Here is a 13,767-nt window from a genome sequence, read left to right as displayed (position 1 = left end):
TGGGTAATCCTGCTTATCCTAGGATCCCCACTACTAACACAGGACCTTCCAGAGGACAGAGGCTCAGCGACTGTCTCGGGAATGAATGAACCACTGAACATAGGTTATCTTTATTCACATGAAACATAATCTACTTTCTTGAATGAACCAAGCAAATCCAAGGATACCTATATAATTTGTTTCATAAAATAACAGCCAGAAGGGATAAGAAGCAAGAATTAACAACTTTTTACTTTTATTTTCATTATTTCTTGGCCCAATTGATTGCACTACTGAGTTCCTTCACATTTCCAAGGAAATGCTGTTCTAATGCCATGTTGTTTAGTCAGGATCACAAACTAGGATGGAGGGTGTCCCAATTTGTGTTACACAGTGGCAAAACTGTTGCTCTTGAAGTTGACAAGTACAGATACATGTGTGATTAATGTAATTTGTAAACATACATGTGAAACTTATGAAACCTCTCATTAGTTTGACATTTGAAAAATGTCATTTGAAAAAATGTCATTCAAAATGACATTTGAAAAATGCCTGAAGGAAACAAGGATAAACTTCTGAATTATCATAGGCAACCAAAGATGCTACAGCCCTTATTCCACCAACTCATCCTAGCCCTCACTGCCTGGAATGCTCTGTTTTCAAATACCACATGAAGACTCAGCCTTGCTTCCTGCTCCCAGGGAGAAGTTGATGGATGTGGACCTGAGATGTGCCTCAATGCAACTCTGCCTCAGGTCCTTTCATCCTCATTGCTCTCCACTCCTTCACACAAGCATAGAAAGAAACTGGGATCCTCATTATTGGCCCTTAGAAAATAAATCAGGATTTTCAACTTGCTGGTTCCAACGTGGGCCCTGGGACCCCACAGGAACATGTAGCATGCCGGATGGCTGCTGGGTACCTGCTGGTACTCCAGGTACTGCTCCTGCACTCCAACTTTGATGATAAGCTTCCTGGGTTCCCCATAGATGTAAGGCTTCCTTCAGGCATGCACCCCATTCAGTGTTCCCCAGACCTGCTGCTCATGGGCACAGTCACCCTCTAGGAGGATCAGTCTCAGGAGCATGACCAGGGGGCTGGTCTTGGGCATGGTCTGCCCATCACTCACCATCCCATCATAGGTGAGGCCTGAGGTGACCAGAACATAAGTGTGGTCACTGGGGTCCACTTCCTTCACATCAATGCCAAAGAGAAGTTGCATGCAAACAGAGGTTACTCTGCAGATCTCAGGGAAGTGGTCTTGGTACTCTTTGACAATGCTGCTCAGCATTTCTGCCTTTGTGGTGGGCTCCTTTGCACGATACTTCAGGAGCTGGAACTCTACCAAGTCAGCCATCTTCAAATGTAGGATATCTTAGAGTGAAGACTCAGTATCTTCAAAGACCTCTCTGCTCCTTGGACCCTTTTCATCTTGGCTTCTGGAACCCTCATTTTTAGATTGGCTCCATTGGGGGGTGGGGGAACCATGGTAGAAGTGGGGGAGGGCAGGCACCCAGAGAGCTCTGGGGAGGACTAGGTGTCCCAGCAGAAGCCATCTCCTCTAGGCTGTCTAGTAACAAATCAGAGAGAGAAAGTAAGGGAGTCAGACATGGCCACCTCCTCCTCAACTGTGATCGGCTGAACCTCCAACAGGTCCTGTTTCTCTCTGATCCTGATGGTCTTCCTCAAGCTTGCAGAGCTCACTCATCTGACCCAGAGGCATGATGACTTGTGTCAGGTGGCAGTAAGAGTATGGGCTGAAGGTTGGCAATGGGAACCTATGGACCTGGGGAAGAGAGAGTGTGTGAGCAGTCTAAGCTGACAAATGCACCCTAGGCAGCTCTGGTGAAGGCAACTTTTAGGTCTAATCTTTAGGGGTGCTTTCATGTTGCACAGGGGTCTTGCTTCCTGGTTAATCTGTCCCTTAACATTCTGAAAAAGGAAGTGAGAAGCCTGCTCAGACATTTCCTCTCCAACCTCATATCCCTACGATTCCCCATCATGCAGTTGGCAGTCATACGTTCTGGGTCTGATAGTAGAATCGTGTAAGGTGGGGGTGTTAGAAATTTCCCTCATTTCTTGGTGGGGGATCCTTCTGTGCTAACTCAGGTCCAGCTTCTGCCTTTCACCCCTGACCTGCTAGCCTGAGACCAAATTCTTACAAGACCAAACATTGCTGAGACATAACAGAAGGTAATTAAAATTCCCCTTATTTGGCAGTACTTCCCCAGGAGCTTATTGTGGTCACTAAGTGAAAGCAATGGGTGGTCATACACTATGGGTTCCACATGACCTGGTGTAAAGGGTCTCCTCAGACCTCACCATGACCTCTGCCAGATTCTAGGATGCTGCCTCAACAGACCTGAGTCCAGACCCTGAGACCAAGACTATGCCTTCCCTGAAACCATGGATCTGAAAATGAGAAGGCACTCAACCTGAAAGCCTTGGCCAGGGTTTCCAGTAGGCACAGACCATATTTATTTGGGGCCCCCACATTTTTCTAGGTATTGAGATATACTCACTCCTTCTTTAGGGTCCTCACCTTGACTCTTGGCATGACCTGAGGGCTCTGCTCTCTGTTGAACAGAAGTACTTTCTCAAATGAGCTGATGTCATCCTTTCAGACCAAGGTCCTCACGTCTGTAAGAGACTACAGAGCAAAGTAAGGAAGCTCATACCCATACCCCAAATCACCTGGCCCCTACCAACATCACAAAATGTTGACAGCAGAAATAGCACCCTCTATGTTGGTTGTATTTTCCCATCCTCCTGCAGGCTATTCATTTTCAGTCATGCCATCGATTGCCCTATTTCCAGTCCCCCCACTTGGGACACTTGATATCTTCCTTTTCAACCAAGACCTCACCTCCCTGAGGACTCTCCACCTCATTGCCCATTATCAAAAGTAGCATGCCACCTTCAGGGATGACAAGGATGACAGGGGCCAACTTTATTGGGCCCTCTCTGTATGTGGACAGAGCCCTCAGTTACCTCAAGGTATCTGTGTTTCCTCCTGTCAGGGTGTAGATCTACCCCTTCTCCTAACCTGAGGATGCATCCTGCAGGCAAAGGCCACTCTCTAGTGTTCTGAAGTGACACTCCTCAGATCAAGACCTACCCCTCCAGAAGGCCTACATCCTCAGGCAGCAGTCAGGAATCACCTCATCTGGTTATCCTTCTGGTCTGGAGCCTACAGACACTGAGTGCAGAGGCATAGGATCCATCTCTGCTTTGGGGTCCTAGGTCTTCATTCCTCCCTTAAGCTCCTCATCTTGACTCCCCCCAGAACCTGCACTCTCCCATCTAGTTAACTAAACTTGGGCTCTTTATAAACATTTCCCAGTCTCTCCTAGACCCAAATGTGGAAGTCAGCAAATGCCACTTCAAGGGGTCTTAAAAGTATCAGAGCAGAAGCAGGTTTCTGTTGGGTCACTTAGGTTGTGGGATCCAGGGTCTCTGCAATCCTCACTTAGGTACCTCAATTTGACTCTGAGCTGTACCAGGGTCATTCATCTGCTGATCTGAGGCCCTACTCCTTGGATCAAATCTTCAGGCTAACATCCAGTTATGGAATTCTGGAAACACTGCCTGTGGTCATTTCACCAAGGGGTCTCCCCAATGTTACAGGCAGGTGTGATCTGCATGACTCATATTTTTGTAAAGAAGTAGGAGCATAAGTTTAAAATCTTTTCCCTTACCATCCCTGTCTTCTATATCATACAGTCTACAGCCCCTCCCAACTTTCCTGCTGCCCCAGGTCCCCACCCCAACACACATCCCATATCATCACAGTCTTTAGCCTCCCCCAGGAATGCTCAAGTTTTATTTTTCCAATACTATTGCTCATATTTTGTTTGTTTTAAGGCTTAATTTTATAGCACTTTTCAACAAAGAGAAAAATAAAGAGAATGGTACAGAGATTTCCCAGTAAGCCTCTGTTTCCCCCTCACATATATACTATCTCCCATTATCAATGTCTCCCACCAAATGGTCCATTTTTAACAACAAATGTGCCTGCACTGATACATCATCATCAACTTTAAGTAAATAGTTATATAGTTGCTGGATTGTATGTTAAAATCATGTTTACTTTGATAAAAAAAAACTGCCAAACTGACTTCCAAAGTACCTGTACCATTTTGCATTCCCACCAGTTATAAATGTAAATTCCTACTACTCCATATTTTTGACAGCATTTAGGGTTGTCACTGTACCAGATTTTTACCATTGTCATAGGTGTTTATTTATTGGGCGTGTGCATGACATCATCAAGTGACATGTCAAGCCTGTGGATGACTGGTATCAAGCAGGGGAAAAGGTAAAATGAAGCTATCTAACATCTTAGAGTTTGACCCAAAGCATCTTGAGCTTCCATAACCACATTAGACAATTCCTTATAAGAAATCTCTGTTTACATAGTTGGATTCAGTTTCTTTTAGAAACAGGACTCATCCACCATCCCCATCACTCTAGTCCTCCTGAGTCAGGCCCTGCCTTTTTCATAAGGGAAGGGGGAAGCATTGCTGGAACCTAGGAGGTGAAGAAAAGAGGAGAAAGCTCTCCCTCTGGGGATCTTTCTAGCACAACAAGTGACAACCATCTTCACCCTATTTCCCTGTTCCCAGTGGCCTTAACCACTTGATTTTCCCTCATACTTTGCTCTAAAGTCCCACTTGACCACCCTCCCCACACAACAGTGGACTCATTGCAGGTGTCCAGGATTCAAACTTGCTTCCTATTTCCCTCTCTGCATCAAAAATTTGCCATGGGGGACTTTAGGAGGAAAGCAGTCCAGGGAACATATGCATCTTATAGGTTTTAAAAATTTCTCTCTGACTACTGGGTTCAGAAAGAAGTGGGGAGCTCATAGGGGAGGTAAGAAGGCCCACAGAAAATGTGCTGGTATCCTCCAGGCAGATGGTAATGTTGCAAGGACTAGTGGGAGAACTCTGGACTTGGACTGGAAATGGAGGAAGAGGGGAAGGGCTGGATTCAGGGGATGAAAAGAGAAGAGGAAGAGAGACCCATCTCCTTCCAGTTTTATGAATTTATCTGGGGGTTAGGGGAGGGAATGCAGGTATAGATGTGCAGAGACCCATTTCCTGTCTAAAGAAAAGGGAAGGCGCAATTGTCCTGGAATGGGCAAGGCATTTGGCTCGTGGTTCAGCACCACTGCACAGGACAGGAAGATGGTGCCTGTCTTGAGCAGACTGTGTGTAAAACACAGCACAGGCTCCTCTGGTGACCCCTGATGATCTTATCACAGAACTGATCCTGTGTCTTCCCTAAGGGACAAAGTGACTTCAACCAAGGGCTCCCACAGGTATTCTGGGCTATGTGTACAGGATGCCACAGCCTCACACTGAGTGGAGGAGATGTGTGGCAGAACTTGGACAAAGTAGTGTGTACCCAAAATGGATTTGTGCCCTGGATGTGAATGGGGAAACTTTCCAGAAATCTCATATTTAGTTGTGATAATGCTCTGGCTGCTGTATCTCTGGCCTGGGATCCCCAACACCTCCAGATCCTGCCTCTGGAGCTAGAAATCAATGGTTTAGAGAAGGAGGCACATACATTTTCCTAAGGTGGTAGTGTCAGGATGCTTAGAAAGTGACATATTCTCTGCAGGAAACAACCCCAACATGGAGTCTTCAAAATCCACATTTGTGTTGGTTGACAGCTCACCATGGACAAGGCACTATGCTCAGCACGATCCAAGGGTCATCTCCTCAAAGACTTCCAATGACTTTCTGAGCTGGCATCTGTCACTACCCCTTATTCAAAGTTCAGTATGTTCATTGGATTGTCCATATTTTTGAGTCAGCATATTAAAAGTGTGAATTATCCATGGTAATTTGGAGTGTGTCCTCACATGGTATGCATCTTTTTTTGTGGCCCATGGTGTGTTTCTGTTCCAGGCTTCTTCTTTCAATATTGACATAATTTTCTGGGCCACCTTTGACCTATGCCTCTGGACAGCACTGTCCCTGTCATGGAGATAGAACTTTTCTGTTTATCAGTGTCTCAAGTCCATTGTCAGGACCCTGGAGGTCTTGCTCACTGCCCTACCCTTAACTCCTCCACACTTGTTTGCATTTTCCCCTCAGGTAGTCTGCACATCACATATGCTTGTCCACCAGAATCCCTCTGATGTGGTCCCTTAAGCTCTCACAATGAAAAAATTAGGTTCTATTCTTTGCAGATACAATGGAGCATGCATGTATTAAATATCTTCTAGATTAAAAACATTTCCATGTGTTTCCCTGGTAAGATTTTTTAAAAATTTCTTATTAAAAAGAGGGCAGGCCATAGGGCCATACCATATTGGAACAGGCAGATGAGCCACTAGAATGTTCCTAAACTCTGATGATTGGCTCCATCTTAGGATTTTATTTTTATTTTTATTTTTAGAGAGATGGGAGGGGAAGGAGAGAGACAACAATGTGTGGTTGCTTCTCGAATGCCCACCTTTGGGGACCTGGCTGGCAACCCAGGAATGTGACATGACTGGGAATTGAACCTGCAACCCCTTGGTTCACAGACCAGCACTCAATCCATTGAGCCACACCAGCCAGGACCATCTTAGGATTTTGATAGCCTCATTATCATTTCCCATTTACACATGTAAATAACTGCTCTGTTTCATGATATGGTACTCTCTCTACATGTTTAATTTTTAAAATCGCCAAACATACTCAACAGTAGAGAACCCTGTTTTCCTATCAGCCAGTGCCATTAATATTGTTCCTTTTCTGCTTCATTCATTCTTTTCTTGTTTCTCTTCCTCCTTCTTTTATTTTTCCTTCCTTCTTTCCTACCTTCTTTCCTTCCCCACTCCCTTCCTCTGTCTGTCCTTCCCTCCTTCCCTACCTTCCTTATTTTTATTGTGTTGTTTCTGTAGCTCTTTGAACCAAATCCCAGATATCACGTCAGCTCACTCCCACATACCTGAAGGTGGAAATAATGAAAATAAGCCCTTTAAAACATAGTTTTTGTTAACCAGACAAACCAACAATCTCATGTATCATCTAATACTCATTTCATAGTCAAAGTTCTACAACTCTCTCGAATATTTCTTTGCTTGTAATGGATCCAAACTAGTTCATATATTGCATTTTTTAATGTCCCTTAATTCTATTTCTCACTCCTTAATGAGTAGAAGAGTATGCAAATCATAAACTTGGAGCTGTTTCCCACAGGGATGTTGGTTAACAATTCTGAAACCCCTACACATACATACTGAATGTGGAAAATTATAAGGATGGTGGGTGTTAGGAGTCAGAATTCTCAATAATAGAGTAGATAAGTAAAGGGAGTGGATCAGAGGTCACTTGTAATAACAATGGGTTAGAGCTTGAGACATCAGTATGAACCCATATTCAGCTTAATATACATACCAATGGTGACATACATATTTATAGATAGGTGTATATACAGAGGTTAATATACACACTTATATTTACTTAATCTTTCAACTCAGACTGCTAGAAGCAAAAATTCTCTAGTAACAATGAGCACACCAAGTACCCACATTTAGGTTTCTAACACCATTCTGCAATATAAAGAAGGAGAAATCCATGGGGAGATGGCTTTTTGTATGCCAAGAGATAAGTCAGAGATGCAGGGATAAGTCAGAGATGCAGGTTGCAGGTGCCAAATAAATAGAAGGTATGAATATGGAAAAGAAACAGTATCTCTTGATAATATGCTTTTCTAACTAGAAGACTCAGAAGGATAGACACATGGATTATTCAAATGCATAATAGACTGCTGGGAAAGAGTATGTAGAATAACTAAGTAGAACATGTAATACAAAAGTATCTCATTCACCATGGCAACAAAATTAAAAATTTAACTAAGAAGAAGCCTAGTAAAAATATATAAGATCTTTATGAAGGCAATTAAAAAGTATACTGATAGAATTAGATTTTTAAAAGTCACAAATAAATGGGGTAGTTTCCATACTCACTTATGGGAAACAGAATATGGAAAATATATCAATTCTGCTTAAATTATTTACAAATTACTGCTTTACAGGTAGTTGCCAAAATTAGCAAGTAAGCTTGGGCTGCTGACTTCTGCTCCCTAAATCAAACGTGGAAAAATATAGAAAGAAGTGGGGGAGGGATTCACAACACAATCTAAACAACAAAACATAAGAAAACCCTGGGGAAGACAAGATTGGTGAGCTGGCACTTGTTTTTGAAGTGGAGGTGTGGTGGAGCAGAGAAATGAGTGAGGACTGGCCTTTCAAAAATTATTGTTTTAATAAAATATAAAGAATTCACTAGAAGTAGCCCTGGCTGATGTGGCTAAGTATATTGAGTGCTCTCCTATGAACCAAAGGGTCTCCAGTTTGATTCTCAGTCAGGGCGCATGCCTGGGTTGTGGGCCAGGTCCCAGTAGGGAGCTCATGAGAGGCAAACACACACTGATGTTTCTCTCCTTCTCTTTCTCCTTCAATTCCCCTCTGTTTAAAATAAATAAATAAATAAATAATTTTAATAAAAATATACTACAAGTAGAAATGTGAATATCAGAGTAAATCAGGCCTAGTAAGACTGTAACCAAAAGCAGTTCCAGCTGCTTGCCACTACAGAAGCCAATACTCAAGAGGCAGGTGCTAATGTGAAGGAAAGTAGTTCACTTGCAGATGCCAGCCATCTGGAATATAAGGGATTCACATCTCAAAGCCCACCTCCTGGAAGATAGGGGACTCTTGTCACAAAGCTCATCTCCATTTCTCACTGGAGGCAGATGTTTTCTGTAAGGAGGAAAATGGGAACAGAACAAAGACATCAAGGGAGGGGGTTGCAAAGTTCTGTATGTTCAGACTAACATGGTACATTCCAATAAGGCAAGTGGTGGTCTGGTGTGCATCAGTCTGGTTTAGTCATCAAGGATTCACATACATCTTCTTATCATCATGACTCTATGGATGAAGATCAGCAAACCTCCTGGAGCTGGGATGCTTGAAGATTGGGGTCTATAACTTTTTAAAGTATATCTTATTGATTATGCTATTACAGCTGTCCCAATTTTTTCTTCCTTTAATCCCTTTCCACACTGCAATCACTACTCTCGAGCAGTCTATACCTTTTGAAATTAGTTCTTAGGATTCTTGTACAAATATGCTGTTTTTCTGTAAGCCACATATTAGTCAGAATCAGCACTTGCAGAAACAATGTCAAAAGAAGAGGGGGGTGGGTTACAATTTCCTACCACTACAATTTTCCACTGTTATAAGATTAGGTAATTGTTCATGAAATAATTTGTGTAGTATATTATACATAAATATATAGGACATAAACATGCATGTAAATACACATATTTATGTAGGTGTATGTACATATATGGTTATATAAGCATATCTAATCTACATTAATGCTACATGTACATATATATACATATATATAATATACACAAACTAGGTAGAAACATAAAATGTAAAAATTACTATGCATGAGGATAAAATATGAAAAAGCCTGGAATGACAAGGCAAAGGTAGACAGATGATGGTAAATTGGCATAACCTCCCCAAATCTCTGCTGCACTTCAACATCTTCAGTAAAAGAGAAACATTTAGGACTTCCAGCCAAGATGGAGGTGTAGGTAGACACACTGTGCCTCCTTGCACAACCAAAACAAGGGCAACAACCAGCTTAAAAATAAAAAACAACCAGAACTGACAGAAAATTAAACTGTATGGAAGTCTGACAACCAAGGAGTTAAAGAAGAAACATTCATCCAGGCTGGTAGGAGGGGCAGAGACAGGCAGCTGGGTAGAGAAGACTCGTAGCAAGGCAGCAGCTGGAGGACCAGTGAGGTGGTGGATTGTGGACTGAGTAGTCCTACATTGACATGCAGATAAACCCAGAGGAACAACTGGGGAGCAAGATAGATCACTGAACCCAGGGTTCCAGCATGGGGAAATAAAGCCTCAAAGCCTCTGACTGAAAACACCTGTGGAGGTTGAGGCAGCAGCGAGAGAAATCTCACCCTTACAGGACAGTTCGTTGGTGAGACCCACAGGGTCCTAGAATATACACAAACCCACCCACCAGGAGTCAGCACCAGAAAGACCCAATTTGATTGTGAGTAGTGGGGAAACTGATGGAAAACCAGCAGAGAGTGGACCAAGTGGCACTGTTCCCTCTCGGACCACTCCCCTACATACAGCATCCCAATGCAGTGACATAGGTTGCCCTGCTCTGGTGAACACCTAAAGCTCCACCCCTACTATATAACAGGAGCATCTAGACAAAAATAAATGGCCCAAATGAAAGAAAAGATTAAAGCTCCAGAAAAAATACAACTAAGCAACGAAGAGATAGTTAACCTATCAGACACACAGTTCAAAACACTGGTAATCAGAATGTTCCAGGAACTCACCCGATACATCAACAGCATAAAAAAGACCCAGGCAGCAATGAAGGTCACATTATGTGAAATAAAGAAACATCTGCAGGGAACAAAACAGCAACATGAAGGAAACCAGGACTCAAGTCAATGCTTTAGAGCAGAAGGAAGAAAGAAACATTAAACCAGAACAGAAAGAAGAAACAAGAATTCAAAAAACTGAGAAGAGGCTTAGGAACCTCCAGAACATCTTTAAATGTTTCAACATCCGAATCATAGGGGTGCCAGAAGGAGAAGAGGAAGAACAAGAAATTGAAAACTTATTTGAAAAAATAATGAAGGAGAACCTACCCAATCTGGCAAAGGAAATAGACTTCCAGGTAATCCAGGAAGCTCAGAGAGTCCCAAAGAAGTTGGACCCAAGGAAGCACACACCAAGGCACATCATAATTACATTACCCAAGGTTAAAGATAAGAAAAGAATCTTAAAAGCAGCAGGAGAAAAGGAGACAGTTACTACAAAGGACTTCTTTTTTAATTTAATTATTGTTCAAGTACAGTTTTCCATCCCCCACTCCCATCCCAGCCCACCCCACCCCCGTGCTCTCATAAGACTATCAGCTGATTTCTCAAAAGAAACCTTACAGGCAAGAAGGGGCTGGAAAGAAGTATTCCAAGTTATGAAACGCAAGAACCTACATCCAAGATCACTCTATCCAGCAGAGCTATCATTTAGAATTCAAGGGTAGACAAAGTGCTTTCCAGATAAGGTCAAGTTAAAGGAGTTCATCATCACCCAGCCATTCTTATATGAAATAAATGTTGAAGGGACTTATCTAAGAAAAAGAACATAAAAAAATATGAACACTAAAATGACAACAAACTCATAGCTATTAACAACCGAACCTAAAAAACAAAAACAAAAACAAACTAAGCAAACCCCTAGAACAGGAACAGAATCACAGAAATGGAGAGCACATGGAGGATAATCAGTGGGGGAGTGGGAGGAGGAGAGAGGGAGAAAAGGTACAGAGAATAAGTAGCATAAATGGTAGGTAGAAGATAGACAGGAGGAGGTTAAGAAAAGTATAGAAAATGTAGAAGTCAGAGAACTTATATGTATGACCCATGGACATGAACTAAAGGAGGGGGAAATGTGGGTAGAAGGGGGTGTGCAGGGTGCAGGGGAATAAAAGGGGAGAATGGGACAACTGTAATAGCATAATCAATAAAATATGTATTTTTTTACATTTTTAAATTTGTTTTATTGATTATACCATTACAATTGTTGTTCTATTCCCCCCTTCATTCTCTGCCACCCTGCGCACCCCCTCCCCCATCATTCCCCCCATTTAGTTTATGACCACGTGTCTCAAGTCCACAAGATTCTGAGAAGAAACCTTTACAACACACAGTCTCCAAAGTGCCATCCTGACTGGTGAAGAGACACCATGGGAAGGGGGAGGCGGCTCTTTTCTGACCTGCCCCTGACAGTCTTATGCACTGTTGTGTCACTACAGCAACAATGCTGAATAGTTCTGGCAGAAACGGTATGACCCACAAAACATAGCAAAAACACACAAAATTATTGCCAACCCCTCCTCTATACAACTCTTGAAGTTAGGTTGTGTGAGGCCACCAATAGTGCTATTCTTTTGCAAAATTTGTTCGGCTTATTTTAGTTCTTTATCTTTCCATAAAGGCGTTCTTCACTTACATTTCAGGCTCAGCCTTTAAATTTCTAAAAAAAAACTTCCTGCTGGAATTTGAAAAAAAGTATCACAGTACCATTCACATAACACAAAATTAACCCTTTTCACTTGAACAATTCAGTGGCATTAGTTGTGCAACCAGGACCTCTACCTAGTTCCAAAACATTTCTTCACCCCAAATGGAAAACCCTTACCCATTAAGCAGTTTCTATCCATTCCTCTTTGCCCCCAAGCCCCTGTCAATTACTAATCTGCATTCTGTCTCTGAGGGTTTATTGCTTCTGAATATTTCATATAAATGGGATCATATGATACATGACCTTTTGTGTCTGACATCTTTCACTTAGTATAATGTTTTTGAGATTCATCCACATCATTGTGTGCACCAGACTTCATGTCTCTTTATGGCTGAATAATATCCCATTGTACGCATATGCCACAATATGTTTCCTCATTCATCCACTGATGGCGATTAATGCAGTTTTGTCCTCTTGGCTATTATGAATAGTGCTACTATAAACATGAGTGTATACATGCTTTTAAAATCTATTTTCAAGTGTTTTGGGAATGGAATTGAGGGATCATGGTGTTTCTACGTTTAAGTTTTTGAAGAACTGCCAAACCATTTTCTTCCTGCTGCGATTTTTATTGTGATTGTGGTGAGTCTAAACAACAATGTGAGGATAATTAACATCTTAGTACTGAGTCTTGTGATTTATGAAAATAGTATATCTATTTACCTCTCTTTTGATACTCTAATTATTGTTTTTGTAGTGTTCGGCATACATATCTCACACATATTTTGTTAAACTTATGCTAAAAATTTCATTTCATGTTTTCTGGCTCTAATATAAATAATATTGATTTTTTCCAATTTTCACTTTTAAAAGCAATGATATATATATATATATATATATATATATATATATATATACTGAACTATATGTGTATAATATAAATATATATACTGTATGACATTTCTATATTGTCCTTGTGTCTAGTGACCTTGCTAAATTCCAATTAGGAATTTTGCAATTTATTCATTTTACACAGAGGGGAATGGAGGGAGAAAGAGAGGGAAAGAAACATTAATGTGTGGTTGCCTCTCACATGCCCCTTACTGGGGACCTGGCCTGGCCTGCAACCCAGGCATGTGCCCTGACTGGGAATCGAACCGGCGGCCCTGTTATTCTCAGGCTGGTGCTCCATCCACTGAGCCAACCAGCCAGGGCTCAATTAGGAGTTTTTATATATAGACTTCAATGTCATCTGCTAATAGGGACCATTTTGTCTTTTTTTAAAAAAATTTTACTATCTACACACATTTTTATGTTTTGTTCTTGCTTTATCACACTGGCCCAGACTTCCATATTTTTACATGGTTAGAAAGAGTTTACCTAAGATTGGATGTTGTACACTCTTCCCAATCTTAGAGAAAAATAATCCAATCTTTCACCATCAAGTATGAGGTTAGCTTTAGGGTGTTTTGTTTGTTTGTTTGTTTTTTGTATTTGAATCAAGGATCAAAAGCCCTATGGATGTCCAGGCCAAAAATTGCTCACATAGAAGCAAATATTCTAAGTAAATTAATAGTATATTCAACATAGCAGTGAATTAAATGAACAAAGAGTCTAAGTCTGTTTGGCCTGCTATATGAAAAATCTACAGACTGGGTGGCTTGTAAACAATAGAAATTTATTTGTCCGGGGTGGAGGGA

General features: G+C 41.6%; 1 protein-coding gene across 1 annotated transcript; it reads right to left on the bottom strand.

The window, feature by feature from the left end:
* Window positions 1-730: 730 nt before the first annotated feature.
* LOC118996050 (melanoma-associated antigen 10-like) lies at window positions 731-1,382 on the bottom strand. Its single transcript, XM_037059274.1, is given in 1 exon segment — window positions 731-1,382. A coding segment is annotated over 1 exon segment (606 nt). The 5' UTR covers window positions 1,337-1,382.
* Window positions 1,383-13,767: the final 12,385 nt, after the last annotated feature.

The sequence above is a fragment of the Sturnira hondurensis genome, unplaced genomic scaffold (genome assembly GCF_014824575.4).
Source record: "Sturnira hondurensis isolate 20B ecotype Veracruz unplaced genomic scaffold, ASM1482457v3 Scaffold0010600, whole genome shotgun sequence".
In the NCBI taxonomy this organism is placed as follows: domain Eukaryota; kingdom Metazoa; phylum Chordata; class Mammalia; order Chiroptera; family Phyllostomidae; genus Sturnira; species Sturnira hondurensis.
The sequence above is the reverse complement of the archived record's forward strand: the minus strand, read 5'-3'. Positions and strand labels throughout refer to the sequence as shown.